We start from the raw sequence: 26,436 nt of genomic DNA on the forward strand, positions 1-26,436 counted from the left end.
TCAGTTATCTATTGCTTTGTAACAAGCTACCCCAAAACTTAGTGGCTTAAACCATCAGCCATAGTTTTTACTCATGAGTCCTTGGGTTGAGCATGTAGGGCTCACCTGGGATAGCTCATCTCTGCCTTACGTGATGCCAGCTGGGCTTGCTTATGTGGCTGCAATTTGAACTGGAGGATCTAGAAATCCACATGACTGGTCTCTTATCTGGGATTCCTGGAACACTAGAGCCTCTCTTTCTAAGGACCCTCTCTTTGCATAATCTCTCCAGCAGTAGCTGGGCAGCATGACCAGCTCAGGGTTTAAAGAGAATGAAATCAGAAGTAAAGGCGTCATAAGGCCAAGACTCAGTAACTGTATAACATCATTTCTCTTGTATTCTGTGGGTCGGAACAAATCCCAGATTCAAAGAGAAGAGAAACAGACCCCGCTGCTTGATGAGAGGTGTGGCAAAGTTGCATTCCAAGAGGGCACATGGGATTAGAGGGACTGCTGCAGCTGTCTTTGGAAAGACACTGCCACAGCGATAAGAAGCTTAGTAAATACTTGTTGAATGAGCATTTGAATGCAATGAGAGAAGCAGAAGCAGAGTCCGCCAGTGAAAAAACTCCAGTGTGGGAATCAGATGCAATAAAATTAACAATGTCTCTGCTTTCTAGTTATCTTCATATTTGTCTAAGATACGCTCAGATGGTTTTCCCCAGATCCGTTGGCATCAAACAGCAGACTTCGGCTATGTCCCCAACCTAAAGATGCCCAATACTTTCATGGCCGTAGCTATGGATCTCTGTGATAGAGAGTCGCCTTTTGGCAGGTATGATTGCTTCTTGGGCTTTGCATGAACAGTGTATGTACTTTGTAGTCTTTCACTGATGTTCACCTGTGAGGGGCAAATTAGACTTAGAATTGGCACTTAGAATCACGTCTGCTGGGATGTGCCGCAGTAACAACAACAAACACCCTCAACATCTCAGTTCTTTGATGCAACAAAAATTTATTTCTTGCTCACACTCTACGTTAAAAGAAGGTCAACAGAGACTTTGCTCATTGTAATCATTCACAGACCCAGAGCAATAGAGGCGGCAAGTTGACCTGTGCTTCCACAGTCATCTTAAAGTCTCATTCTGGCAATTCAGTGCTTCCACACAAGTCATTTCTGCTCACATTACACTGGCCAAACCAAGTCACAAGGCCACGGTTAACTTCAGTGACAGCAGGAAATGGGATTCCAGCATTCCTCTAGCCTCAGAGGAGGAATACTGGAATACCTGTGATCAGCCCCCGTGAATAGCACACACTAACTGTAGGATGTGAGAGAAGTCCAACATACAACGTCTGGATTGTAGGAGGAACTTGACTGATTCATTGAATAAATGAATAAAAGCTCTAGGGGACCAAATAATGAACAGAGGATTCAGAAGAAACCTTTTAGTGGTTTGGAACAGTCTTATGAGTTAGCTCTCCTAGGTTAGTTCCAGTATCTTTCCTTCCTCTGTCTCCTTCCCTCCTCCCATCCCTCTTTTTATTCCTTCCTTCCAAGCCATCTGTTGTTTCAAGGTTTCCAACCCATAGAAGACCCAGAGCCCCATCTATGGTTACCATTCACCATTTCTCTTAAGCTGACTAGACACTGATCAGGGAGGTCAGTCAACTTCATTCTTACTTTCATAAAGGGTGCTTGGTATAATCCCCCTTTAAAAAAAATATGTGGTTATTGTTGAGCTTAAACCCAAAGTTCTCTACTTTTTCCTTATCCTGTAGCATCCACCCTCGAGATAAACAGACTGTGGCCTATCGGCTGCACTTGGGAGCCCGGGCTGTGGCTTATGGTGAGAAGAATTTGCCCTTTCAAGGACCACTGCCTGAGAAGATAGAACGCTTGGCTCACAAGGGGCTGCTCAATGTCACATATTACCAGGAAATCCAGGTGCAGAAAAGGGACAACAAGATATTTGAGGTGAGAACAACAGAAAAAACGGGTTCATCTTGTGGTGGAGTCAGGATTTCCTCCATGCTGAGGCCATCTCTTTCATTATAACATTACGATGTGGCGGGTCTTGGTTGGTTGGGGGCTGAGCTCATCTCAGAGCCACACATAAACAGCTGTTAATTCATTAGATTAGAGGCAGTTTTGATAGAACAATCAAGGAAGGGAAGACAAGTCCATATTATTTCCTTATTATTTCCATATTATTTCCATATTATTTCCTTTCAAATTTTTTCTCCCAGAGCAACTATCGTTGCTCAGGGCTGGACCTACAGCTTTATTGGTAGGTTACCTACTGAAAGATCCTTGCTCCAGAATATTTACCTCATCCTCAGGTGTATTTTTTTGTTATGCTATCCTAAATTCTGACATTCTCTGAGTTTAGGTTCTCCTTTGAGAGACTTATTCTTAGTGATTTGTAACTTCGTGTGATTTAATATAATGAGACTCCTTTTAATACCTAGCAGGGGTCATTCTGCTGTAGAATTGGGGCCGCTGATGAAGGAGGTTATTCAGGAGTCTTCTATTGTTGAGGGTGGGGCGTGGAGGCATTCCTACATGGAATATTTAAATGAGTGACTCTGGGAATCATGAGGTCTTAGGCTGGAAAGGGGTGTGTGAAAAGAATGCATTGGAGGATAGAAAAGAACATTAAAGGCAAACTTTAACTACACAGTTTAGGGCTGTTGTTTCTGGAATTCTAACTACAGTATCCACCTGCCTCAGATGCTTGGTTTGCACTTATCCCACTTAGCTTCTTTCCACACTGGGCTCTAGGTGAATTTAGAGAAGTCTGCATTCTGAGCTCTCCTCTTTAGTCAGTTGCTGGTGGTCTGCCCATCATCTGGTCCAGGACAGAATTTAACCTTTGGGTTCTAGATAATTTGTATTCCCTCTTCCAGATTGCCTTCTGGCTTGAGAAAGTCTTTGTATCTAGAGTTCCTTTGTGCCCCTTCTTCATTCTGCAGCTCCTTGGGAGTACCAGAGAGAAACAGCAGCAGCTGAGCCGCGCTGTTAACTTAAATTCCCACCTGCCTTGCTGTTTAGCAGAAGGGATCACCCAAGGAATGTTCAGGGGAGCCCTTCCCTAAATGCCTCATGTGATCATGCTTCCTTGTCTCCCTCAGCAAATGTTTTATTTTTTATTTATTTAACCACATGGAAATCTATTATCAATCTGTGACTGCTGACTAAATCCAAAGTGGACTCAGGTTTGTTCTGGTTACTGTAGGAATACGTCCTTGGTGAAGAGCGGCTCCTTCCTCCCATCAGTTGTCTGAAAGAGCAGCACCTGGTTTCTTAGAACACCCTTCTGAGCATTCCTTAGATCACCTTTCTGATCATTCCTATTTTATGGCTCTCTTGTTAGATCTCCTGCTGCAGTGACCATCAATGCAAGTGGCTTCCAGCTTCCATGAACACCTTCTCCACCCAGACCCTGACCCTGACAATCAATTCTTGTCATGGCACTGTGGTTGCTCTCCGCTATGCCTGGACCACATGGCCTTGTGAATATAAGCAGTGTCCCCTGTATCACCCCAGCAGTGCCCTGCCAGCCCCTCCCTTCATTGCTTTCATCACAGACTAGGTTCCTGGTCATCAGAGCAATGTTGCCAAATGACCGTTTCAATATGATCAGAGCTTAGCTATAAGGATGGACTCTTTAGATTTTAGCATTTAGGAGTTTCATTAATAACTGTTGCTTTTAAAGGAAATTAATAGAAAGCCTCATTGAATGGCTTCCAGCTAGCACATGGCTGTTTCTATATTCTGATGAGCCCAGGCTGGTAGGTAACTTGAAATGCTTGCTTTTAGTCCCTTAGTCTAAGGTCTGTTTTGGACAAATTCTGAACTACGGACAAATTGGACCTCAATGTCATTCACTTCCCTCATATTAATGGGAGTGAAATGTCTAATACTTTTGTCCCCTTTTATCCAGAGTTGTGGGATGTTAGGATTGGAAGAGATGTTAAAGGCCGCATAGGCCAGCTAGTGTTCACATGTTCTTTACAAAATTTCTGACAGGTGGTTACTGAATCTCTGTATGAACTTTCCATTCAAAACTTTCCAAGTTTTTCCTTATGTGGAACTGAAGTCTTTCTCCAGTGAAACTTTATTACTATCAGAGTCTTTCAGATAATATAAGACAGATCTATTTGTATTCTCTTCAAGCCAAAACCAGTTCTCTTCCTTCAATCTAAATAATGATAATATGAATGTTTAAGAAATAAGAAACACATGCAGGGACTTTGGGAGGTGCTAAGGGACTGCCCTAAGGAATGAAAAGCAAGGGCCAGGTGGTAGTAACCCAGGGAAGGCACTTGGGCTGCCATAAACAGGAGAGCTGAGAAACTCTGGTTTATGAAAACATGAACACAGGGGCAACAGAGGCAAATGTGTCATTCAAGTTAAATATAAATCTCAGACTCTTTAAAGGTACAAGGTTTAAGGATAATCCATCTGGGAGAAAAGCGTGAGGCTGAAAGTAAAGCCGCATAACAAGCATGTAAAAAAATAATGCAGATGATACAAATGTGAGAGAGGCCTTTTGTGTTTATTATTAATAATCTTAATGCAGTTTATTGATGGATTAAAAACAGCTAACGGTACTTGAAAATTATATTACCTATTAGAAGTTAGAAATAAAAGAATGATCACTAGTGATGTGTATATATTTATATCCAGCCAAAACTTGCTAATTGTCCTTGAAACATGTGAAAAGAAATAAGAATGCTATCTATGGGTAGCTCTCCTCCGCTTAATGTGAAAAATGAGAACTAAAGCAAGAAGTATCATTCACTCTACATACATAATGTATTTTACACAGTATAAAAAATACGGTTTAGGTAGTGAATGTATTAAGGAAGTCATATGTAAATTTATTTTTAGTGGCTGAATAATTTAAAACCTTATGTAGGAATTCACTAAATTTCCCCCAATTTAGGAACTTTTTACTATTTGAAAAGGAAATTTATAATCGCTTTGTAGAGTGAGTGATGGTTTTTGCTTTAGTTCTACCCCTTTGTAGAGTTCCAAGGGGTTCTGGTACAGCTCCAAACAGCAGGCATAGCTTTTGTCAGTGCCAAGATTTTATTTAGTTAAGAAACAAAAAATCTTTACAAGGAACTTTGGCTCCCCTGAGGACTTCCTAGCATTCAATTCATTCAATTAGCTCCTATTGCGCATGCTTTGACCTCTCATGTATCTGGTCCCATAGAAACCATGAACCTCGTAACAGATTGATGCCTATGAAAACGTCAATTTGCCTGTCCATTCTTCCACCCCCAATACACATACCCTCATGGGCTGTTCTAATTTGGAGGCAGCTAGAGGTAGCCAAGAACTCCAGGTTTCTTTCACCTGCAGGAACTTAGAATACATACTGTGAAAAACTTGGTTTAGGTATTGAATATGTTAATGAAGTCATGTACATTTATTTTTAGTGGCTGAATAATTTAAAACATTATGTGGGAATTCACTGTATTTCCCCAAATATAAGAACTTTTTAGTTTTAAAATGGAATTTACAATCACTGTAGAAAATTTGGACATTAAAGTATAAGCAAGTAAAAATCACCCCGAAATTCATCATTCAGAGAAACAGTATTTTGCCGAACCATTCGAGTTATATAATTTTATATACTACATATTATTTTGTAATCTGTGTTTTTGACTTACTTTACCAAAATAATTTTCTTATGTAAACAGAATATAGATTTAGAGTGTTTCAATTTGGGGAAGCCTCATACTTTAACCAATTTCCTATTAATGGACATACAGATTTTTAACAATTTCTACTATTAAAATAATACTATAATGAATATCACATGCAATCATCATACCACACTTGTCCAATTATTTCTTAGGGTCCTTAACGTTGAATGGAATGAATATGTATTTAAAATTTTGATATCTACAGTTTAACCCTCCCAAAGGATTAAACAACTTACATTCTCACCACGGTAGTCCTTTTTTCCTTCACCATCATTGACACTGGATGTTGTTAAATTAAAAAAAATCATTGGCTGGGCACGGTGGCTCATGCCTGTATTCCCAGCACTTTGGGAGGCCAAGGTGGCTGTATCATGAGGTCGGGAGATCAAGACCATCCTGACCAACACGGTGAAACCCCGTCTCTACTAAAAATACAAAAATTAGCTGGGCATGGTAGTACGTGCCTGTAATCGCAGTTACTTGGGAGGCTGAGGCAGAGAATAGCTTGAACCAGGGAGTCAGAGTTTGCAGTGAGCTGAGATCGTGCCACTGCACTCCAGCCTGGTGACAGAATGAGACTCTGTCTCTAAATAAATAAATAAATAAAATGAAATAATCTGATAGATGAAAAGGTAGTTTAAGTATATTATGGTAGTGTTTTTCAGGTTTCTCAAATCAATCCTTAGTAAAAACATTTTACACATATATCCATACAAGTATATGGGTATACATATACATTATAGTTGCATATGCACTGTAGTTGAAAAAAGTTTCAACGTTTCTTTATGTGATACGTTCCAAAAATTTTGAATGTCTTTCTAAAATGAGGCTCTTTTAGTATGGGTATTACTCAGGCTGTAATAGTGAGAAAATATTTGTTATATGAAAAAAGCATCTATCACTTCTGTGTTAAGTGCCAGTATTCTCAATTTATGCAGAGAAAAAAAGAAAAACACTACATTAATATTTTAAGCAATCCCCTTCCCACCTGATTTGCGATTATACAAAATATATTAGTTTCTTTTACATTGTAAAATGTATACAACTTATAAGAAGACTATACTCAAAATCATAAAATACCAGTTAACTTAGCTTCTGAGTTTACAGTGGCCAGTGTGGTGTGCTCTAAATGCTGCTGTCTGATCCCTCCCTCCGCTGGTCAGATTTATTACTATAAAAATACCACTCCCATTTGTGTTTTTCCTCAATTGGCAATTATAAACGGTAGTGCATTAACCATTCAGTTCTCACCACTCCTTCCCTATTCTTCTACCTCTGGGTCCTTTTGTTCCTCCCTTTCCAGATAGCCCTTGGTAACCTGGTGATGAGTAGTAGCTAAGGCATCCCACAAGTAGTGATGAGTTGTTAGGTGACAAAGGGAACTTCTATCTTAATGCTATTAACAGGGTCCAAAAATCCCGTTGCATAGAACACGGAGTTATATTATTACATGGCTAATGAAAAGACAGGACTAAGTCTGTTATAGAGGATGGGACTAACCCCTAATTATGTTATATATGAATTTGTATTATTATATGGTTTCAATGTATTGAGTTAAAAAGCATTCTCTGAGGTGTGAAACAAAGGCTTAAAGCTCCCCTTAAAGGATGTGCAAAATGTGAAGAAAAAGATGAACAGTGTACCTTGGACTAGACTTTCCATCTTGAGTTAAAGCAGATTTGACTTTGATGATACATGAAAATAAAGCAGCAGCCTGGGTTGCAGGGCCTGAGACTTGATATTCCTTGAATTAGGATCAGAATCAAGAGTAGAAGTTTATCAGAATCTCTCCATCTCCCTCATTAGTCAGCGGCTGCTACAGACTGTGTTTTTATCTCCCCACAATTCATAAGTTAAATTCTAACCCCTAGTGTGATGGTATTGGGAGGTGGGGACTTTGGAAGGGCAGACATCTCATAAACGGGCTTAATGTTCTTATGAAAGAGACCCTGAGGCTGGGTGCGGTGGCTCACGCCTGTAATCACAGTACTTTGGGAGGCCAAGGTGGGCAGATCACGAGGTCAGATCAAGACCAGCCTGGCCAACATGGTGAAACCCTGTCTCTACTAAAAATACAAAAAAATTAGCCAGGCGTGGTGGCACATGCCTGTAATCCCAGCTACTTGGGAAGCTGAGGCAGGAGAACTGCTTGAACCTGGGAGGTAGAGGTTGCAGTAAGCCAAGATCACACCATTGCACTCCAGCCTGGAAGACAGAGCAAGACCCTGTCTCAAAAAAAAAAAAAAAAAAAAGGTGACCCCAGAGAGCTACCTTCCCCTTCCACCATGTGAGGACACAGAGACTAAGAACTAGGAAGTTCTAAGACTAAGAACTAGTCTAAGAACTAGGAAGTAGGCTCTCACCAGACACTGAATTTGCCGGCACCTTGAACTTGGACTTCTCAGCATCCAGAACTGTAAGAAGTAAATTTATGTTATTTATAAACCACCCAGTCTATGGTATTTGTTGTAGCAGTCTGAATAGACTAAGATAGCAGCTCTCTATCACTCTTGTTTATAAGGGGTTGAAGTTTACTCTACCTCAGGCAGAGCTAAGCAAAAAAGATTCTATCCTGATTACAACAAGATGAAAATAAACAGAATTGACAAGATAAATTTATTACTAAAAATAAAGCAGCTGAAGTTTTTCCCAGGGAAAACCATCACCACAGGATCCATGATGAAATATGTTAGTATCTTCTTTGCTTCTGAATTGCTGCTTTCTTCCATATATCTGAAATCTTAAAGTTAAATTAATCATGATGAAAATGACGTGGCATCCGATCCCTTCCTGTTCAATCTGAAGACTGAATTGGGTTACACTGTGATGGAGACGTCAAGTGCTGCAGGTGAGTATCTACCAAGGGTTCATGTGTCAGGAACACAGGCTGGTAAGAAGACGCAAAGGCTGCAGGCTGAAGCTCCGGGAGGTCCAGGGATCCTGGAGAAAACAATTCCTTAAGTTCCACTGCTGCTTGGGAGTCTCAGGAGACTGTTTTGGTCAGACATGTACATGTCCTTTCAATCAATTCCTCAACACCCTTGCATCTGTCAGCTCAATTTTGCCTTTGTTAGGATAGGAAAGATACTTTGACAATGAAAACTGAAACACATTAAGTGGGTTATATAGTGTATTAGGCAAAGAGTGAGGATTTCAATTCCATTTTTTAGCCCAGAGTTTTCCCTATATGACCCCAAAGCCTGAACCCCTGATCACTCATTTGTGGGAGGAATTCATGGAACACAGGCAGGGCCAAGGCTTTGACTTTACTTGAATGTTATTCCCTGAACAGTAAACCTTCCCCTGGTGTTCTGCTCTGGTCTTGCTTAGGTTACAGAATGAGATACCTTAGTTTCTGGGGCACCCTGCCTTACTATAATCGCAGGTGCTTCCTGTGACATCTGTGAGTAACCTAGGAAGCTATGCAGGCCACAGGTTCCCCTCTGACGCAGCACTCTGCAAGGCTGATTCAGTGAAAGCTTTTTATCACTCAATGCCTAGATATTTAGGGTAACTCAGTTATGTGTGAAGATGGGAAGGTAGCCTAAACACAGTCAATTCTCAAACCAGAAGGGTAAAGTTAAAGATACCTGGCAGAAGGGGATCATTCTGATCTTCATTAAAGGTGTGTCTCTGAAAGGCTTCAAAGCTCATAGCTGCATCATTCTCTGGCAGCCCCTCGGGTAGCTGCCCATCTCCAGGTTTGCACACATCAAATTTCACCCACTGGTAACTGTGGAGTCAAAGGAAATCACTCTTGAGAGTTATCTGCTAGCCATAAATACCCATTCCTACCTCCAAAGGATCAGGTATTTTTTCTTTATATTCCTCCCATATTAGCTAACAAAAATCTAAAAGCAGGCCTCTTTAGTGACAAATTATTCCGCTAGATTTCCCACCTCTTTTGCTGTCATGGTATACACAGAAAATAGTAATAATCAAGAGAACAGTGGGGTCCTGGCTCTTGCTCACCTGACCAGAGGGCTAAGAGGACCGATACTGAGCCATACTGGTCAAGAAGCAAGCAGGCTCTGCACAAAGCAGCTCAGTGAACAAAGCAGTAACTGCCAGTCCCTGCCTGGCTGATCACTGAGCTTTTCTCAAGGGAATGAATTTGACCACACTTACTTCATGCATTTTCGAGCTCCTGGGCAACTCTGGATCAGGTTGTGGATGGCTGGATGAGAAAACCCAAAAAAGTCAGCTCCAGCTGGAAGCAGGTTAGGCATTAGTTTCCCCCTAAACAGGAGAGGGATAATTTTGGTTTGAGAGCTTAGAGGGAGATGAAGATGGGTTTAAGAACAGAATAGTGGTATGAACACATAGGATAAGCTTTCTTGACTTTGATAATGTGGAGGCTCTAGCTGGTATGAAGTCAGGAGAATCCAGGATAGGTTTCTATAAAATAAGAGATCTCCACTCATTAAAAGCAAGAGTAAGGGTTTCACTGTACCAGCGGTGATCTTTTATCCTGTTTTCAAGCTTTTGGTCAACTTACATAGTAGCGCTTATAGTCTTGAGCAGTTCTGCATGGCAAGCATCTGCAGAAGAGCTGACGATGGGATTCTGGGGGTCATCTTCGGGAACAATTTCAAACTGAGAAAGATAAACGAACAATCAGATCAATCCTCAAGAAGGAAGGAGAGAGAAGCATACTACCCCTGTAAATATTTCTTTACTCTGGAGCTTGAAGCTGATGTATACCATCCTCAAAAGGGACACAATTACTTTGCTATAGGGCTGCTAAAAATTTAAAAAAATCCAAGTCCATAGAGAAAGTCCTTTGACTGTTTCAGTTCTACCCTTCTTGGTTGACAGCTTTCCAAAGGTGAGCATTTAATTTGTTATATACCCTTCCAATCCACTTATATCCTTAAGTACAAATACAAATGGTATTTTAAAAACAAATGAGATTACTCTCCATGTAGTCTTGTTAGTTTTACAAGATCTAGAAAAACAGGCTGATTGCAAACTGCCATTTCATTGTATTTGCTTTAAGTGTTATTGTGTTTATGTGGCCAGTTTTCTATAAAGTTCAATGATATTTTTGCCAGGAAAATATTTCTGTAACAAGTTCTACCTAGCCAATTAAATTCCTTGACTAGTTATATAAAGTTCAGTTAAACAGTTTCTAGTTCTTCAATGTTTACTTCATTCAAATTATCCTGAGTGGTGTTAATTTATTTTCTGTATAATTTTTTTAGAATATTGAACATTACTGATTTCTAAAAAAGTCGAAGCAAATTTTACTGAGTATAGATTCTACTACTGTTAGTTTTCTTCTGTGGTTATTATTTCACTGGATTAAATTTACTATGTCAAATTTTAGAGATCTCTCAATTGTGTAAGTAATAAATTCTCCTGTGAGTAGTTTTAGTCAATGGTGGTTTTCTTATTTCAAACAATGGCATATCTTGCCAGGTTAAGATTCTAATGTTTTATATTTATTTCTCAGCTAATTAATGAAAACACTGTGAGCAATTAATTTCAAGTAGTCCAGGACTGCTCTACTATTTGGTATCCATCATGTCCATTTCAATTACTTTTTTGTATTGAAATTTTTACCCTACTTGGGTAAGGAGCATTAAGGGTAGAAATGTTACACTGTAAAGATACTTCCTTGTTAGTACTAATGTGTAAATCCATCTCATTCTTTCAATTGCTATACATACAAGAATGGATATATTTTACTTAACCATTTTCTGGTTGAAGGTTATTTAGGCTATTTCTGATTTCCTGCTATTGCAAACACTGGTACAATGCACGTTGTTACGTGTTACTTTGGTCACATTTGCACATTTCTCTAGGTGCAAATGTGTACCTAGTGCAGTCTAGATACCAGACTATCTAGACATATTCTGGGTCAAATGATATACATATTAAAATTGTTGATACTGCCAACCTGCCCTCCCAAAAGACTACCAATTTTCACTCCTACTGTGTACTTGTTTTCCTCCACCCCAGCCAGCACTGGATATTATTAATCCCTCTGATAGGTGCCTATGAGCAAAATAAGATCAAATAAGATATCATTTTTGTTTTATTTGCATTTCCTCACTTACTGATGAGGCAGGCCCACTCTTTACCATCTGTACTACTTCTGTGAAATGCCTGTGGGTTTTTTTTTTTTTTTTTTTTTAAAATATTGCTTTTTCTTACTCTACAGGAGCACTTTATCTAATAGTAATCCTTTGGCATATGTTTTCTTTCTGTTTATTGCTTGTGTTTTAACTCTGATCATGGTGCCTTTTGCCATTCAGAAGTGTTTATATTTTTAATAGTTAAGTATGTTATTATTTTCCATTATGGCTTCTAAATTTCATGTCTTGCTAAAGAAAGCCTTTCATCTCACCCTAAGAGTATAAGAAATTCTTTTACATTTTCCTTTAACATATTTGTAGAATAAAATATTCAACAAAGCTAAAGTAATAAGTCATATTGCCACTTACAGACAAATATATCAATAAAATGGAATCATCTGGAAACAGATATAAGTATTACATATATTTACTGTGTGTGTGTGTGTGTGTGTATACACACACACACACACACACACACACACACACACACACACACACCAGCCACTTGACGTTAGTTGGAACAAAATTTCAAGCTAGATTCCTAGCTCACAAACCTAAAACTAATGTCCAGTTAGGTTAATGAGCTAAAAAACTAAAAACACAACAGATTCTTCTTTTTCAAAAATGTTTTAGCATTTTGTTTTTCAGAGGAAATTAAGAATTGACTCATCAATTTCTATTAGTATTTTGATTAAATTTGCATTACATTTATAGATGTATTATAAATATGGTACACCATTAAAATAATGAGTCTTTCTAAAGAAACTGTTGCATAATTAAGGTCATATGAGCTCTCAACTATGCCTAACAGCGCTCTGATAGGCGTGATGCAGTATTATCCACAAGACTCAAGCAGTCTCAGGGTTCTCCTAGCTTCTGCTGAAAGACTCCTTGCCTTGCCTCTACTTCCTTCCACCTTACTCTCTAGTGATCTGTAACTTCCTCAGTGAAGTTTAAAACTCTGAAAATGGTCTATTTCCCCCCACCCCCCAAAATCAGGAGATGATGGTTGGGGAAATTGAACTGTCTCAAATCTTAGCACTGAGAATGATGAAAAACGTACTTAGTAAGACCAGGATTTAAGACTCTCAGGTCTTTAAGAGTATGTACAGCCAGAAACTAATACGCAGCTTCTTTGCCAACTCCATTTTGGTCCAACCTGAAATGGCAGTGTATCAAACCATACCTTCCCTGTATTTTGGCCTGTACTTCACAAGTAGGCTTGATCAAGGCTTGATCAAGGCTTACACAGTCACAAAGTCAGCAGTTGAAGTAGCATGGTTAAATAGAAAAGAGCCTCAATTTGAGAATTAGACAGATAACAGACTCACATCCAAGCTCAACCACTTATTAGCAGAGGTGTGACTTTGGGCCACTTACTTTTCTGCATCTTTGGACTACCCAAATGGTGATTATATGTATCTACCTTGTAAGGTATCAGAACAGGTAATACATATTAAGTGCCTAGCACAGAAAAGGTTCTAAAGACAAACAGTGGTTATTGGAGGGGGTACCTGAGGCCGCACACCACCATCCTTTATCTGACAGGTATATAGACACTTCTGGTCTGGGCACTTCATGCTGGCATATATTCGAGTACTGCAGTAGCCCACAGGGTAGATGGCACTCTCATCATGAAAGCCAGGTCGGTCGGTGATGATCTATAAAAAACATTCCCCCAACCTAGGATTGAGGTCACTGCAGAATTTAGAAGTCCAGTTTCCTGTGGTCGCCTTTAGAACCACTTTGGGGCTGTAAAGAGTGACAAATCACAGAGACAGAGAGTAGGCTATGTGGCAGACAACACTGACCTGGTTTTGCAGGGACTGGAGATATTCTGGGGTTGGTATAAATCAGCAAGGGGCTGCTGCTAATGGGAAGAGGGAGGGAAGGCTCAACCCCATTCCCACATTTCTCTGATTCTCCTCTCTATATATCGCTGGTCTCACTCACCTCCCCCAGGCTATATACTGTTAGACCCCCTAGTCCGATGGGGAACACAGGCCGTCCTGAGGGATCCAGGGCAATGGGCTGAACCAGCTTGCGAGCACCTCCCTCCATTTTCTTTTTCTTGCATGTTTTCTTCAGAACTGAAACGCAAATCTGGGGTCACCCACTTCAGGCCCATCCCAATGTTGAAGGGAAGGGAAAAATTTGCATGTGAATAGTAAGAGCAATAAGCCAATTCTGGTTTTACATACTTACTGAATGGGCATGTGGGGCATTCCCCCAAAAGCCTTGAGTAGCTTTCTAACCTGCCCATATTAGTGTTTAGGAGCTAAAAGCCTCATACATTTTAAGGCCTCTTATTTCATTTGTAAGATCAGAAATTTCCCAAACCAGCAGTGTGCTCAAAAGGCCACCTAGCCCATTCCCCTGCCTCTAGGAAAGACTAAATGGAATGCAACCCAGAGAGCTGGGGGAAGGAGGAAGTCCATCTGCTCCCCTTGCATTTAAGGAAGTCTAGCCAGAATTTCTCCACCCAAAGTGGCTCTAATACATTTGTTTCTCAAGGGCTATCAGGGTTCCTTAACCGGATGAGACTCTAAGTATATCTGTAGCCATATGTGTCTATAAGTTAGTACCAGGTCTGTCATTAATAGGTGAGTCACTGGGGCAATTGATATCATCTCCCCCAAGTACCTTCCAGTTTGTTGTTCTCTTTGCCTTTTTCTTTTTTCTCCTTCTTGGATTTCTTCCCAAATGGTTCCTCAGCCCCAGTGCTGGGCCCAGAAATAGGCCCAGCTCCCTGTATAGTTCCCACAGAGCTGGCCACACTGTAAGTCAGGGGCAAACTGGAGCTGTGGGAGGGAGCTGCAGTCTGCACTTCCCCTTCAGTTAGAGCCTGAAGCTGGAGAAGCTTCTTTAGCAAGTACCTGAGGTCAGAAAGGAAAAGGAACAGAGGAATGAACTTCTGAATTGTCTAAATTCAGTATTTTACTCAAGTACTGGGAAAAGCCAGAATTGTATATAAGATTATTACACTCATAAAAATAAGGTTCTTAATTGGACCCTGTGAATCAACCATAAAGCCCTAGAGGGCAATGAATACTTCAAGAAGCCACAGATAGGATAAGAGCTGTTGCTTATCTCTTGCATCTGGATGGTTTCTCTACTTTGATGTTGGACAGTGTTAGGCTTCTAAAAGGCACATGATTTACAGATGTATATATACCCATTTTGCTTTGCACAGAATAATATGTACAGAATAAATATTTGTAGAATGAGAGGCAGCTGCTTTTATCATTTAGCTTTTATAATTGGGGGGTTTAAATAAGATTATTTACTAGATGTGGCAAGATGGCTTTTTCAGAAAGATGAGTAGAGGAGCTGTCACATCACCATGGCCCAACATAACTTGGGTGTGCAGGAACCAATGCCAAAGGTTGTGAGTTTCTCTGTATTTGACCAAGTGGCCAAGGGGCTATGCGCTACATATAAATCCCAGTGGAAAGAAAAATCTCCAGAGCAGTAACACCATTATCAAGCTCCAAAAATGTGATGCTGAACACAAAATGAAGCCAGCTCACCTTCTTTCTTCTTTTGCTTTAAGAAATTTTTCCTCAAGACGAGCAATTTCATCACAAATAGCAGCATTTTCCTTTAAGTAAAATTTTGAATACAATCATATAAAATGAATAAACAATCACATTAATATGCTGGGAAGAGAATCTATATTTCAAATCAAAAACCTTGTATTGCTGAGTGAGAAGGAAGAGCTATTCTACCTTGTGACAAGCTATAAATAGAGCCATAGGTAAAGGGAGTCAGGTTCTACTATGGGCAGGGTAACTATGTAATTTATTATCCAATCTGGGACACCTTTGAATGAAAAGGAGGTGCTATTAATGCTTATGCCAGAACAATATGGTAAACCAAGACTGTCCTGGGCAAGCCAAGATTAATGGTCACCCTAATTAGTATAGTGTTTGGTAGAGAAAAAGGCATACTGCTTAAATCCATAGATGCTTAAATTCAATACTATAAAAATGAAGACTGTCTATTCCCAAGTGCCTCAACTCTTGAGAAACTTAGAAAGCCTATCTAACCCAAATAGAGAAATACTTATATGTATTCAAGCATCATCTTTTATTTTTTTTTTTAACGGATGACTCAATCTATCTCCCAAGCACCAATCCTGAAGGGAATGCTGAATCTGAATGCTCCATAGGTGGAACCTCAAGCTCTCAATGTTCAAAACAACATCCCTTTTCTTCACATAATCTTCTTCATGTATTTGATGGAACCAACATCCTGGAAATAACATAAATTCCAAGCTTTAGGTACCTTTGACGTATAGGGGATAAACGAAAGGGAACAGTCAATCAGATGCCAAGTCCTCTTAGTTCTACTTTTCTTGTTCCTCTCCAGTGCAAATAGCAAGCAATGCACATAGCAAGTGCTGAATAAGTGTTTTTGGAACGTGTATTCTAACTTCTGAACCTTTCCTTATGCTTCCAAAAATGCTGAGACGTTTGAGCTTTTGGTAAAGAGAAGAGATAAACTGTTGACTTGGATGTGGGAGGACATTTGAGGACTCCACCTCTATTTCCAAGCACTGAAGCAAGCCAAAATATTCTAATATGAAGTTATGGCTGGCAAGCTATATTAAGTTTATTCATTCAATAAATCCAGTGCTTCTACAATAAAAGGAAGAAACACTTGGAACACTCAAAGCTTAGAGGGGGGAAATTCCTGAAAGTTTCATGTACGTGTTTGGGCAAGGGGTCAGTTATGGGGAAGTGAGGTGCTCAGAAAATAGGCTGTGTAGTGGAATTTATAAAATAGAATCACGGCATCTTAAGGTGGGGTCAGGGCTCTGACACACTACCCTTGGGCAAATCATCTCTCTGGGCTTCAGTATTCTCATTTTAAAAATAATGCCTAATTCTCAGGGCTGTATCTCGAGAATCAAACACATTTCCTAGAGTTTTGCAATAATAACGATGACTAAAATTTATTGGCATATCTTCTAGGCACCAAGCACTTTTCTTTGCTCATTTAATCTTTATTATTCTGCAAGGTAGTTATTATCTCATTTACAGATTAGGACAGATAAATTACGTAATTTGTCCAAGGACACAAGGCTAACAAGTAGTAGTGTATATGGAAAAGCCAACACTATATTAATACTGTCACCCTGAGAGGAGGGGGAACGCTTGGGGAAAGACTTCGTGGGGGAGTCTCCAGGCGGAGACTGGCTGGACGCGGGTCAGACTCACAAACACCGTGGCCTTGGCCGCTTTGCGCAGCCGCAGGTACTTCAGCCGGTACTTCTCGTTCTGGCTCTTCTTCGGAAGCTTTTTCATCCTGACCTTGCTGGACTGCAGCTGGGCCCGCGGCGAAGAGGCGAGGCCGTCCAGCAGGCTCATGGTCCAGCCCCGCTACGGGGGCCCCAAGACGCGGCCGGCATCGGATCCTAGGTCAGGGAGCAGGCAGGAGCGCTGGCTTCGTTTGTTCGGTGCCAGTGGAATCGGGACTCTAGGAATCCAGCTCTCCGAGGCGTTCCCAGGACTGACCGCAGAGCCAGAGACCCTAACAACCCACCCGGCTCCCGGATCCTCTCAGTACTTCCGTGTCTCTCTCGGAAGTAAGCCATTCCCGGAAGTTACGTCACGGTGCCGGCCGCGTGTAACTTCCGGGGCAGGGAGAGTAGTTAGTCTGGTGGTGCAATCCCTGGCCAGCTTGGAGGAAAGAAAGGGCTGGGGGGAGTGCGGGAAGAGGAGAGGAGGGATGGCCGACGGCCAGAATCGGAATCCGGACGTCGGGCGTCTTTGTGCTTAGCTGAAGGGTACTATTGTTGAACTAACTCGCGAACAAACAAAAAGCTTACCAACGCGAGCTCTCGTTCACGGTCCCCCGCACGGCCACTGCATTTCAACACGTTTTTCATGCGTGGAGCAGACAGGCTTTCCCCAGGCTATAGAACAAAGGGAACGCAAGTGCTGGGACTCTGCTTCCTTACCTGTCTCATTCCTTTATGCAGCTCACAGAAATGTGTTTGCAGGGCCTTCTAATGCTATGATCTTCCTAGGAGCTGGGAACGCAGTAGTGAATAGGAAGAAACGCCCTGGCTCTTTCTAGTAGGGAAGATGAAAGATTTAACACGCAGTTTTAATACTAGCACTAAGCGGGCACTCAGTAAATGTTTGCCTACTGAAGCCAGAAGTATATTTCTGTACATAATATGTACGTTTATGTGGTTCTAACTTTATAAACAAGGTCTATTTAAAATTAAGGTGGATAGACAAATCTTTATGGTGCAGTATTGGTAAATGACCCAGGCCGGATGGCAGAAGGCTTGCATCTTCTTCCAGCGATGGCAATATCTAGTTTAGTAACTCTTTTTTTCTCTCTAACCTGAATATGGTCTTTGGATTCTGAAGTTTGTAATAGTGGAGGTGAATGGGATTTCTACATTGTAAAATACTCTATTGATACATAATGACTGTTACATTTTCAAAATGTAGGCTTCTTGTTTTTTTTTTTTGAGACGGAGTCTGGCTCTGCCGCCCAGGCTGGAGTGCAGTGGCGCGATGCGGCTCACTTCAGCCTCTGCCTCGTGGATTCAAGCGATTCTCCTGCCTCAGCCTCTCGAGTAGCTGGGATTACAGACGCCCGCCGCCATGCCTCGCTACTTTTTGTATCTTTAGCAGAAATGTGGTTTTACCATGTTGGGCAGGCTGGTCTCAAACTCCTGACCTCAGATAATCTGCCTGCCTTGTATTACAGGGTGAGCCACCGTAACCGGCTCAAAATGTAGACTCTTAGAAGTGTAGAAATTCAGGAAATATGTTACATAGTTAAAACAGTAAGTTCACTACTGGAGAAAAACATAACACTATAATACGTAAGCTATCGTCAGAATAAAAAACAGGTTTAGAACTGATGACCCAGGTACTTAATTTCTGAAAATAGTAAAAGCAGTGACAGGGTCTTGGCAAAATCGGTTTAATACAGAGGAAAGCTTATGGAATTCTTTTTATGATCATCCATATTGTAAACTGCTCCAACAAGACCTGAGTGAGTTAGGTGCCAGTGTTTCACAAACATACTTAAGGCAGCCATATCTATTCAGTTTTGGAAAATACTAGGATTATTTTTAGCTCATAAAATACCCACATTAATGCCTTTGGTAATATAGACTGGTGCTTTACCTTGGAACCTGAAAGTAATCCCAGTAATAGGAAGAGACTTTTCTTTCTTTTCCTTTTTCTTTATTTTAAAAAAATCTTGTTTGTTGATTGCCTGATTTATTTGCTGTCATGCTGTATTTTGTCCTTGCAGGCTTTGGGGTCTGACTTTATTTGTATTATTTATGTTCACATACGTGTATCACATCTAGTGGGAAGAAAAGTGCTATCCTTTGTCCTAGTTTGCAGGCTGTTCTGGCCAATGGATTCAGTGGAATTTTCATGAAAATATTTTTTGTTTGTTCTTCATTTGAAGCATTTCCTAACCCTTACAAAGCATTTCATTCGAACTTTAGAAATTTAGAAAATATAGTACAAGAAAGGTTTAAAAAATCCATAATGTAACCATTTGGAATGAACTACTTTTAACATGTTAGTATATGTGTCTAATATTTTATGCATTTTTATATAGATTAGAGAATACTGAAAATAAAGTTTCCTTTTTGTTCATTTACCATTATGTCATTTCAATTTCACAAGTGTTACTATAGCTTCTTTTTAAGCATAAAGTAGCTGGTTGATATTCTAGTTATGGCTGTATTATATTTTGCATAATTACTTCCATGTTCTTTGTCTTTTTGGTCAATTCCATTAAAAACACATCTTTGTGTACAAAGCTTTTTCCATGTAGGACTGTTTAGAGGCTGGATCTGTGTGCTCCAAAAAGGTGATGCCACTGAGCAACTCGTTCCTTATATGTTTAGAAGAATATTTACTTAGTGCCAATTATGATACCACCTTTAAGAACCTTAGTTTAAGAAGGAAAGACAGAGAAGTAAATTGGCAATGTTAATATGGTGTAATAAGTTTATTTCATAGGTTTTATTTTATTTGACAGCACCCAGTCAGCGAAGGAGGGAGAAGATAGGAAAGGTTTCTTAAAGGAGATTATCTGGGCAGACTCTGAAGGAATGGTAGTAGTTGGCTGGCCCAGTGAAGAACAAAGGAGGGCATGCTGGGTGGTAGAGACAGCATATTCAAAGGGTCAGCATAGTGAGAAGCATGGGAACTACAAGTAGTTGATCAGTGTGAAAGATGTGTGTAGAGAGAAGCAAGAGGGGAGACTGAAGCAGTAAGTAGGGTTTGGGTCATGGAAAGTCTTGTGTACCAACTGAAGAGTTGGACTTGAACCCAGTGACAATAGGAAACCATTGATGAATGTCTATCAGCTCTTTGCTTGTTTTAGGTAGACTTAACTGAATTTGTCAGAAGCAACATAACTTTTCTACTTTATGAAGAAGGGTGTAAATGGCCTACGCTAAAATTCTCTAATGAAATGCATAATATGCAGCCCTAAAAAGAAATATAAAATGGCAGACAGCATGATGTTGTGTCTGAGTGTCATCTTTGAAGTCAGATCAAAGTTCCATTAACTACAGGTGTAGGAATAGGAGTTAGAAGCTAAAATGGGGTGATAAATCAGGAGAGAAAGAAGTTCAATAGGACTTTACTGTCTACCCATTTCTAAGTGCTTGCTATGCAGTGATTGGCTATAAGGGAAGGCATAGTATTCTCTGGAGTACTAAAAGCATACCTGGCCCCATTAACAGCTGTGAAGGAGTCCATAGCCCATAATCACAGCCCCTGGTGGAATGAGTTCCTGGTTTAGATGGTGAAAGTGTATCTGGGTATCTGAAGCCCCCACTCATGGCTGAAACATGGCCCTGGCCTTTTTCTACTATGTCCTTACATCCCAAGAGCAGATTACAAATTGAAGCCATTATCTCCCAGTGCACTTTGGAGGCTACAGAGGACTTGGGCAAGGTTGATAACTTCCACGGAGTAAGCTGGGTAAATTCCTAGGATTTCAGGCCACACCAGAGGGTTTCCAGGGGTTTACATCTTTATTAATCTCTTGACAGCTTGCCTCACTTGCTCTCTGGGGTAAGTGGAATGCACATCCTAGAAGGATTATGGAATTGCCTCCATAAATGGCCTTTAGAATCTTCTTTCCTTGCAGCATGTCTAGACTTTATTTCTTTTTATTTATACTATCGTCATAGAATGTTCTAGATTTAATTTTTTCTCTCTTTAACTCTTCAGCACCAGCTTTCACATTTATTTCCATGTCTTGATTATGTCTTCTTACTTTTAGGATAACACGATAAAAGATATTCAGCTAAATCCAAACTTAGCAATTCTAAAGTGTGTTTTGTGTGTGTGTGTGTGTGTGTGTGTGTGTGTGTGTGTGTATTAGTATGCATGTATTATGAAGAAGAATCCCTTGCTCCATGGCTTTTTTTCTTTTTCTTTTTTTTTTTTTTTTTTGAGACGGAGTTTCGCTCTTGTTGCCCTGGCTGAAGTGCAATGGCGTGATCTCAGCTCACCGCAACCTCCGCCTCCTGGGTTCAGGTAGTTCTCCTGCCTCAGCCTCCTGAGTAGCTGAGATTACAGACACGTGCCACCACGCCCAGCTAATTTTTTGTATTTTTAGTAGAGACGGGGTTTCACCATGTTGACCAGGATGGTCTCGATCTCTTGACCTTGTGATCCACCCGCCTCAGCCTCCCAAAGTGCTGAGATTACAGGCGTGAGCCACCGCGCCCGGCCGCTCCATGGCTTTTTAACTATGGGTGTTCATCACATGCAGGGTGGGTGAGGTGTTTGGGTTTTGAGGGTTCTAAGCCAGCCAATAAAGTCATAAAATCAACTACTGTGTCAATCTTGTGCTTCTGGGTGGTTGTTTCCTTTAACACACATAAGACACTCAGCCAGCTAAAAGAGATGAGCTCAGAGATGTTAGCTCGGAGGAAAAGAAGGATCACATTGAGGTCATTGATGGGGCATCCTAGCATCTTTCTGCTGAGGAGATCAAAAGCTGGGAGCATCTCATAGACAGATAAGAGTCGTTTGTCCCACTGACATAGTCGTGTGAGGTTGTATATTATCACTGGAACCAATATGGTGTATATTGCTATGCTGGAGAGGCTAACAATCTGGAAAACGGACAGCAATGTCAGCCTGCACGTGATTAAACTGGGGACATGGGTCTCATCACTTAGCAGCCCTGTCTTGATGGAGCAGCTGAATTCTTCCTGGAAGAAGATATCCAGATGGAAATGACCAAGGTATAGGTAAGTGGCGGAGGTGAAGAGGAGCAATAGGGAGTTCCTCAGAAAGTAGGTAGCCACTAGTGAATGTGAACGCTGCTTACATGCCAGGTACCGCTCTAGCAAAGGGAATTCAAAGTATCGTTCTTTCCGAGCCCTGGGCAGTGGAAGAAAGGAGGCAAAGTTAGTAGTGACCATTTAGAACCAAACTCCAAGAGAGCCATGTGACGAAGCAACAGATCTGTGTTTTCAACATGGCATTCTTGGCTCCCATGAAAATCTGCCTTCCCCGAACATACCCATACTTCTCCCCAAAACAGAGGCATGTGAGTATATCCTGATTCTCCAAGTTCTAACTGCAATGTGATAAACCCAGTGAATGATCAGTGAGTAATGATTTGTTACACTGGATTTCTGCCTGGCAAGGCAGATAGAAGTTCTAAGCTGAAGTAGGAGCTTTAGAATACACTTATGAAATTAGCACTGGACTGGAAGTTTAGCTAAGTATACTCTGGACCAGGCATGGTGGCTCATGCCTACATATAATCCCAGCACTTTGGGAGGCCGAGGTAGAAGGGTCCCTTAAACCCAGGAATTTGAGATCACCCTGGGAAACACAGTGAGACCCCATCTCCATGAGAAAAATACAAAAATTAGCTGGGTGTGGTAGTGCACACTTATCGTCCCAGCTACTCGGGAGGCTGAGGAGGGAGGATTGCTTGTGCCCAGGAGACAGACTGTAATGAGCCAATGTGCCACTGCATTCCAGCCTAGGCAACAGAGCGAGACCTTGTCTCCAAAAAAAAAAGTTCATTCTGGTTCTTGGCTTGTGTACTATGTGTATGATTTTTGGGCCAATTCATTCATTTTACACAAATAATTTGGCTCACAAATGTTTCTTGAGAGCTATGGTGTTCAGGTACATGTAAGCCAGTCTGTGCTCTGAAGAAGCTTAGAGCCTGGCTTGTGAGGAAGGGGCAGATAAGACATGCAGATATGGAATAAAAATGACACTTGGTTTGTTGCTAAAATCATGGACACAAACTGTAGTAGCTGCAAAATTTAGGAGACGAGGTAGCAGTGTGGCCTTCAGTGTTCAGAAACACTTACGGAAAATATTGACTGAAATCTGGGCTTCAAAAGGTAGAGATGAATATTTTTCAGAGGATAGAGTATGTGCATAAATACGGGTCAAATGTTAACGCAACTGTCCCCTTGTGCGGTCTAGCCTGGCCACTCTGTATAAAACTATCCCTCCAGCTTCCTCCTGCCCCTACTTTACTTTTTCTTTTCTTCATTCCACTTATTATCTCAGAACATATATTTCACTCCTGCGTTCTGTTTATTCGTCTGCTTTTCCTTAATAGAATGTAAACTCCACATGGGTAGGTACAGTTTTGTCTCTCCTGCCCTCACCCCCAACACATACACACGAATGTATCAGAAGCACCCAGGACAGTGCCTGTTTGCAGGTGGAGGGATGATTAAATAGATAAATGATTTGTTCAGGGGAAAAGGAGGAGGCTGCCTAGGTGCAGTGAAAGGTTTTTGTCACCTGGTAGTTAGAATTTTGAAAAGGTAGTTGGTGACAGTGTGCTGAGGGCCTTGAACATATATTTGGGAAAATTTGGGTATTTTTGGTGGGCATGAAGGGAGCTATTTAAGGTTTCTGAAGGGAGTGGTGTACGCAAGTGGAATTCCAGAGAGATGAATTCCTTTGTGGGCTCAGTGTGGTCACCTGTACACTAGAGAAAGGGTCCCTTCTCTCTTCCTTTACAGAAACACTAGAAAGTTAATGAGATGATGTGTTAAGCACGTTGCTTTCTTAAGAAGGATGGCATGGAAGATCATTTAAAGATGACTATGCAAAGATACCATTTTAACGCTTGAGTGAATTTTTCAGAAAAAGATGGAAGAGACAACTCACTTCTCCAGCTCATCCCAGAACACATAGGGGTCGGAGCTCTTCTGCCGGATCTTCAGCATGTGCTGCACCAGGCGGATGGAGCGATTATAGGATTTGTCCAGTTCGCTGATGATGAACAGCAGATCGGAGCTGAGGGCTGGCACAGCTGCATACTGCCACAGCAGCACTGGCAGGTACATGAGCAAGGCCAGGGCCAGCAGGGAGTAGGGGAGGGCCTGCAGGGTGAAAGCAGCTGAAGGGAGGCTGGGGCTGCTGAGACCCCCCAAAGTGACAGCATTGAGTGAAGAGCTCTCTTTTCCTCAGTTCTCGCCTCAGCAGAGGAAGGCTGTGTGGGGAATGGGTTCGCCCAGGCTGAGGCCCTGAGGCTCCCTACTGACCTGGCTGAGTATAGGGAGGGCTGCTTGAGAAGGGATGAGCAACTTCATGCTCCCCTGGTTCACTTTTCTGATCCAGGGTCTGTGTGGGGTGCCAGGAAGAAGAGAGAGAGAGGAGGGGCGGGGAAGGGGAAGAGAACAGAGAAGGGGAAGAAGAAGGCGAATGGGGAGATACATATAGAGAGATAGGGAGGGAGAGAGAGAGCTGTCTCCTTACCTCCCTCAAAGTAGTCTGGGCAGCTAGGGATCCTGGCCAGCAGAGGCCATGTTGTCTTAAGGGAGAGAAAATACCATTTCTTCCCTGTCACCTTCCTGGACTTGTCTGATGCACAGTGGTCTTTTCTGATTTTTGGATTCTTGGTAATGCCAAACTACACCATCAGACACTGTCTTGGGACCCTTTGGGGGCTCTTTCAGGTATGTAAATCTACAAGCGTACTTTTAGGAATTGTCTCCTCAGTGACTGTATCATTATCTACCTGCAATAAGGGACTGATATGGGTTGAATGGTGTCCATGTCCACCTCCCTCCATTCATACACTGAAGTCCTAATTCTTAGTACATCAGAAAGAAACCCTATTTGGAAATGGGTTTGTTGTGGATGTTAATTTAAAATGAGGTCATACTGGAATAGAGTGGGCCCCTAATTCATTATGACTGACGTGCTTAAAAAAGAAAAAGGCAGGTAAAGAGGCAGACATGCACTCAGGGAGACCGCCCAGGGCACTGCATATACAAGCCGAGGAGTGGGACCTGGCAGACCTTTCCCTCACAGCCCTCAGGGGAGCCAATACTGATGACACTTTGATCTTGGACTTCGGTCTCCAGAACCACGAGACAATAATTTTCATTGTTGAAGCCACCCAGCTAGTGGTGCTTTGTTTTGGCAGCCCTAGCAAATTAATATAGGGACTTTTCCTTAGGTTTCCTCATCAGACTTACCACACCTAGCAGGGTTGACCAACTATTTTGGCTACAGTGAAAAAAAAAAAGAGTTTTTTTTTTTTTTTTTTTTTTTTTTTTGAGATGGAGTCTCATTTCTGTCACCCAGGTTGGAGTGCAGTGGCACGATTTTCGCTCACTACAACCTCCACCTCTTGGGTTCAAGCAATTCTCCTGCCTCAGCCTCCTGAGTAGCTGGGATTACAGGCGCTTGCTACCACACCTGGCTAATTTTTGTGTTTTTAGTAGAGACAGGGTTTCACCATGTTGGCCAGGCTGGTCTTCATTTCTCAAGTAATCCACCTGCCTTGGCCTCCTAAAGTGCTGGATTACAGGTGTGAGCTACCACATCCAGCCTGCAAACATTTTTTAAAGCTACATTTTTGTTAGGTGCTAAACATGGATTATTTTATTTGATTTTCACAAGGATGTCATCAGGTAGATATAGTTAGCATCTCTATTTTACAGATAAAGAAACCAAAGCATAAAAAGATTAAGTAACCCGTGCAGAGTTGTACATCAAGTAGGTAGGAGAGCCAGCATTTGGAACTATACACTGTCTGATTTTGGAGCTTATTCCCTGAATGACTACCTCACTTACAGCTTCTGCAGAACCAGGGATGGTTTTCAGAAGTGAGTTTGAAGAAAAAGGGAGGATACATAATTGATTGCATCTGGGTAGAAAAGAAAGGTGTGTGTTTGTGTTTTCTGAATTAAATGAGAAAGACATGTTAAGAAAGGCACACCAGGCTCTAGAGAAAATTAGAAACTTTTTGCTCCTAAAAAAGGACATTTCTTGAAAGTAAACCCTTCACACTTAGGGATTCTGTTGTAGTAGGCTGAAGTGGGGTCTGAGAATTTGGGTTTAAAGAGCTTCCTGGTGGCCGGGTGTGGTGGCTCACGCCTGTAATCCCAGCACTTTGGGAAGCTGAGGCAAGTAGATCACCTGAGATAAGGAGTTCAAGACCAGCTTGGTCAACATAGTAAAACCCCATCTCTACTAAAAATACAAAAATTAGCCAGGCATGGTGGCATGCACCTGTAATCCCAGCTACTCGGGAGGCTGAGACAGGAGAATTGCTTGAACCCTGGAGGTAAAGTTTGCAGTGAGCCAGGATTGTGCCACTGACCTCCAGCCTGGGCAACAAGAGGGAACAAACTCTGTCTCAA

At 41.4% G+C, this 26,436-nt stretch overlaps 3 protein-coding genes across 8 annotated transcripts in view; 1 reads left to right on the forward strand and 2 right to left on the reverse strand.

Moving 5' to 3' along the window:
* Nucleotides 1-4,647, forward strand: part of SIAE (sialic acid acetylesterase) — a 37,083-nt gene extending 32,436 nt beyond the window's left edge. For 4 of the 5 annotated variants that reach the window (XM_037736546.1, XM_037736542.1, XM_037736539.1 and 1 more), the window contains 3 exons: nt 660-814; nt 1,762-1,957; nt 3,357-3,583. In XM_037736546.1, coding sequence (XP_037592474.1) covers nt 660-814; nt 1,762-1,957; nt 3,357-3,575 — 570 coding nt within the window. In that variant the 3' untranslated portion in view covers nt 3,576-3,583. Of the gene's footprint in view, nt 1-659; nt 815-1,761; nt 1,958-3,356 lie in introns of all 5 variants that reach the window. The other variant, XM_017524104.1, reaches the window with a different exon arrangement.
* Nucleotides 4,648-8,287: 3,640 nt separating this feature from the next.
* On the reverse strand, nt 8,288-17,391 carry TBRG1 (transforming growth factor beta regulator 1). The gene is made up of 9 exons (XM_017524129.2): nt 17,003-17,391; nt 15,311-15,381; nt 14,424-14,656; nt 13,734-13,870; nt 13,295-13,441; nt 10,199-10,296; nt 9,829-9,939; nt 9,291-9,433; nt 8,288-8,640 (listed from the first exon to the last, which is right to left on the reverse strand). The coding sequence occupies exons 1-9, from the start codon at nt 17,150-17,152 to the stop codon at nt 8,495-8,497; spliced, it is 1,236 nt and encodes a 411-aa protein (XP_017379618.1). The 5' UTR covers nt 17,153-17,391; the 3' UTR covers nt 8,288-8,494.
* Nucleotides 17,392-21,528: 4,137 nt separating this feature from the next.
* PANX3 (pannexin 3) overlaps nt 21,529-26,436 on the reverse strand; it is an 8,309-nt gene continuing 3,401 nt past the window's right edge. For both annotated transcript variants that reach the window (XM_037736571.1, XM_017524139.2), the window contains exons 4-5: nt 23,951-24,165; nt 21,529-22,180 (exon numbers count right to left, since the gene is read on the reverse strand). In XM_037736571.1, coding sequence (XP_037592499.1) covers nt 21,541-22,180; nt 23,951-24,165 — 855 coding nt within the window. In that variant the 3' untranslated portion in view covers nt 21,529-21,540. The remainder of the gene's footprint in view (nt 22,181-23,950; nt 24,166-26,436) is intronic.

The sequence above is a fragment of the Cebus imitator genome, unplaced genomic scaffold, assembly GCF_001604975.1.
Source record: "Cebus imitator isolate Cc_AM_T3 unplaced genomic scaffold, Cebus_imitator-1.0 Scaffold0, whole genome shotgun sequence".
Taxonomy (NCBI): Eukaryota; Metazoa; Chordata; class Mammalia; order Primates; family Cebidae; genus Cebus; species Cebus imitator.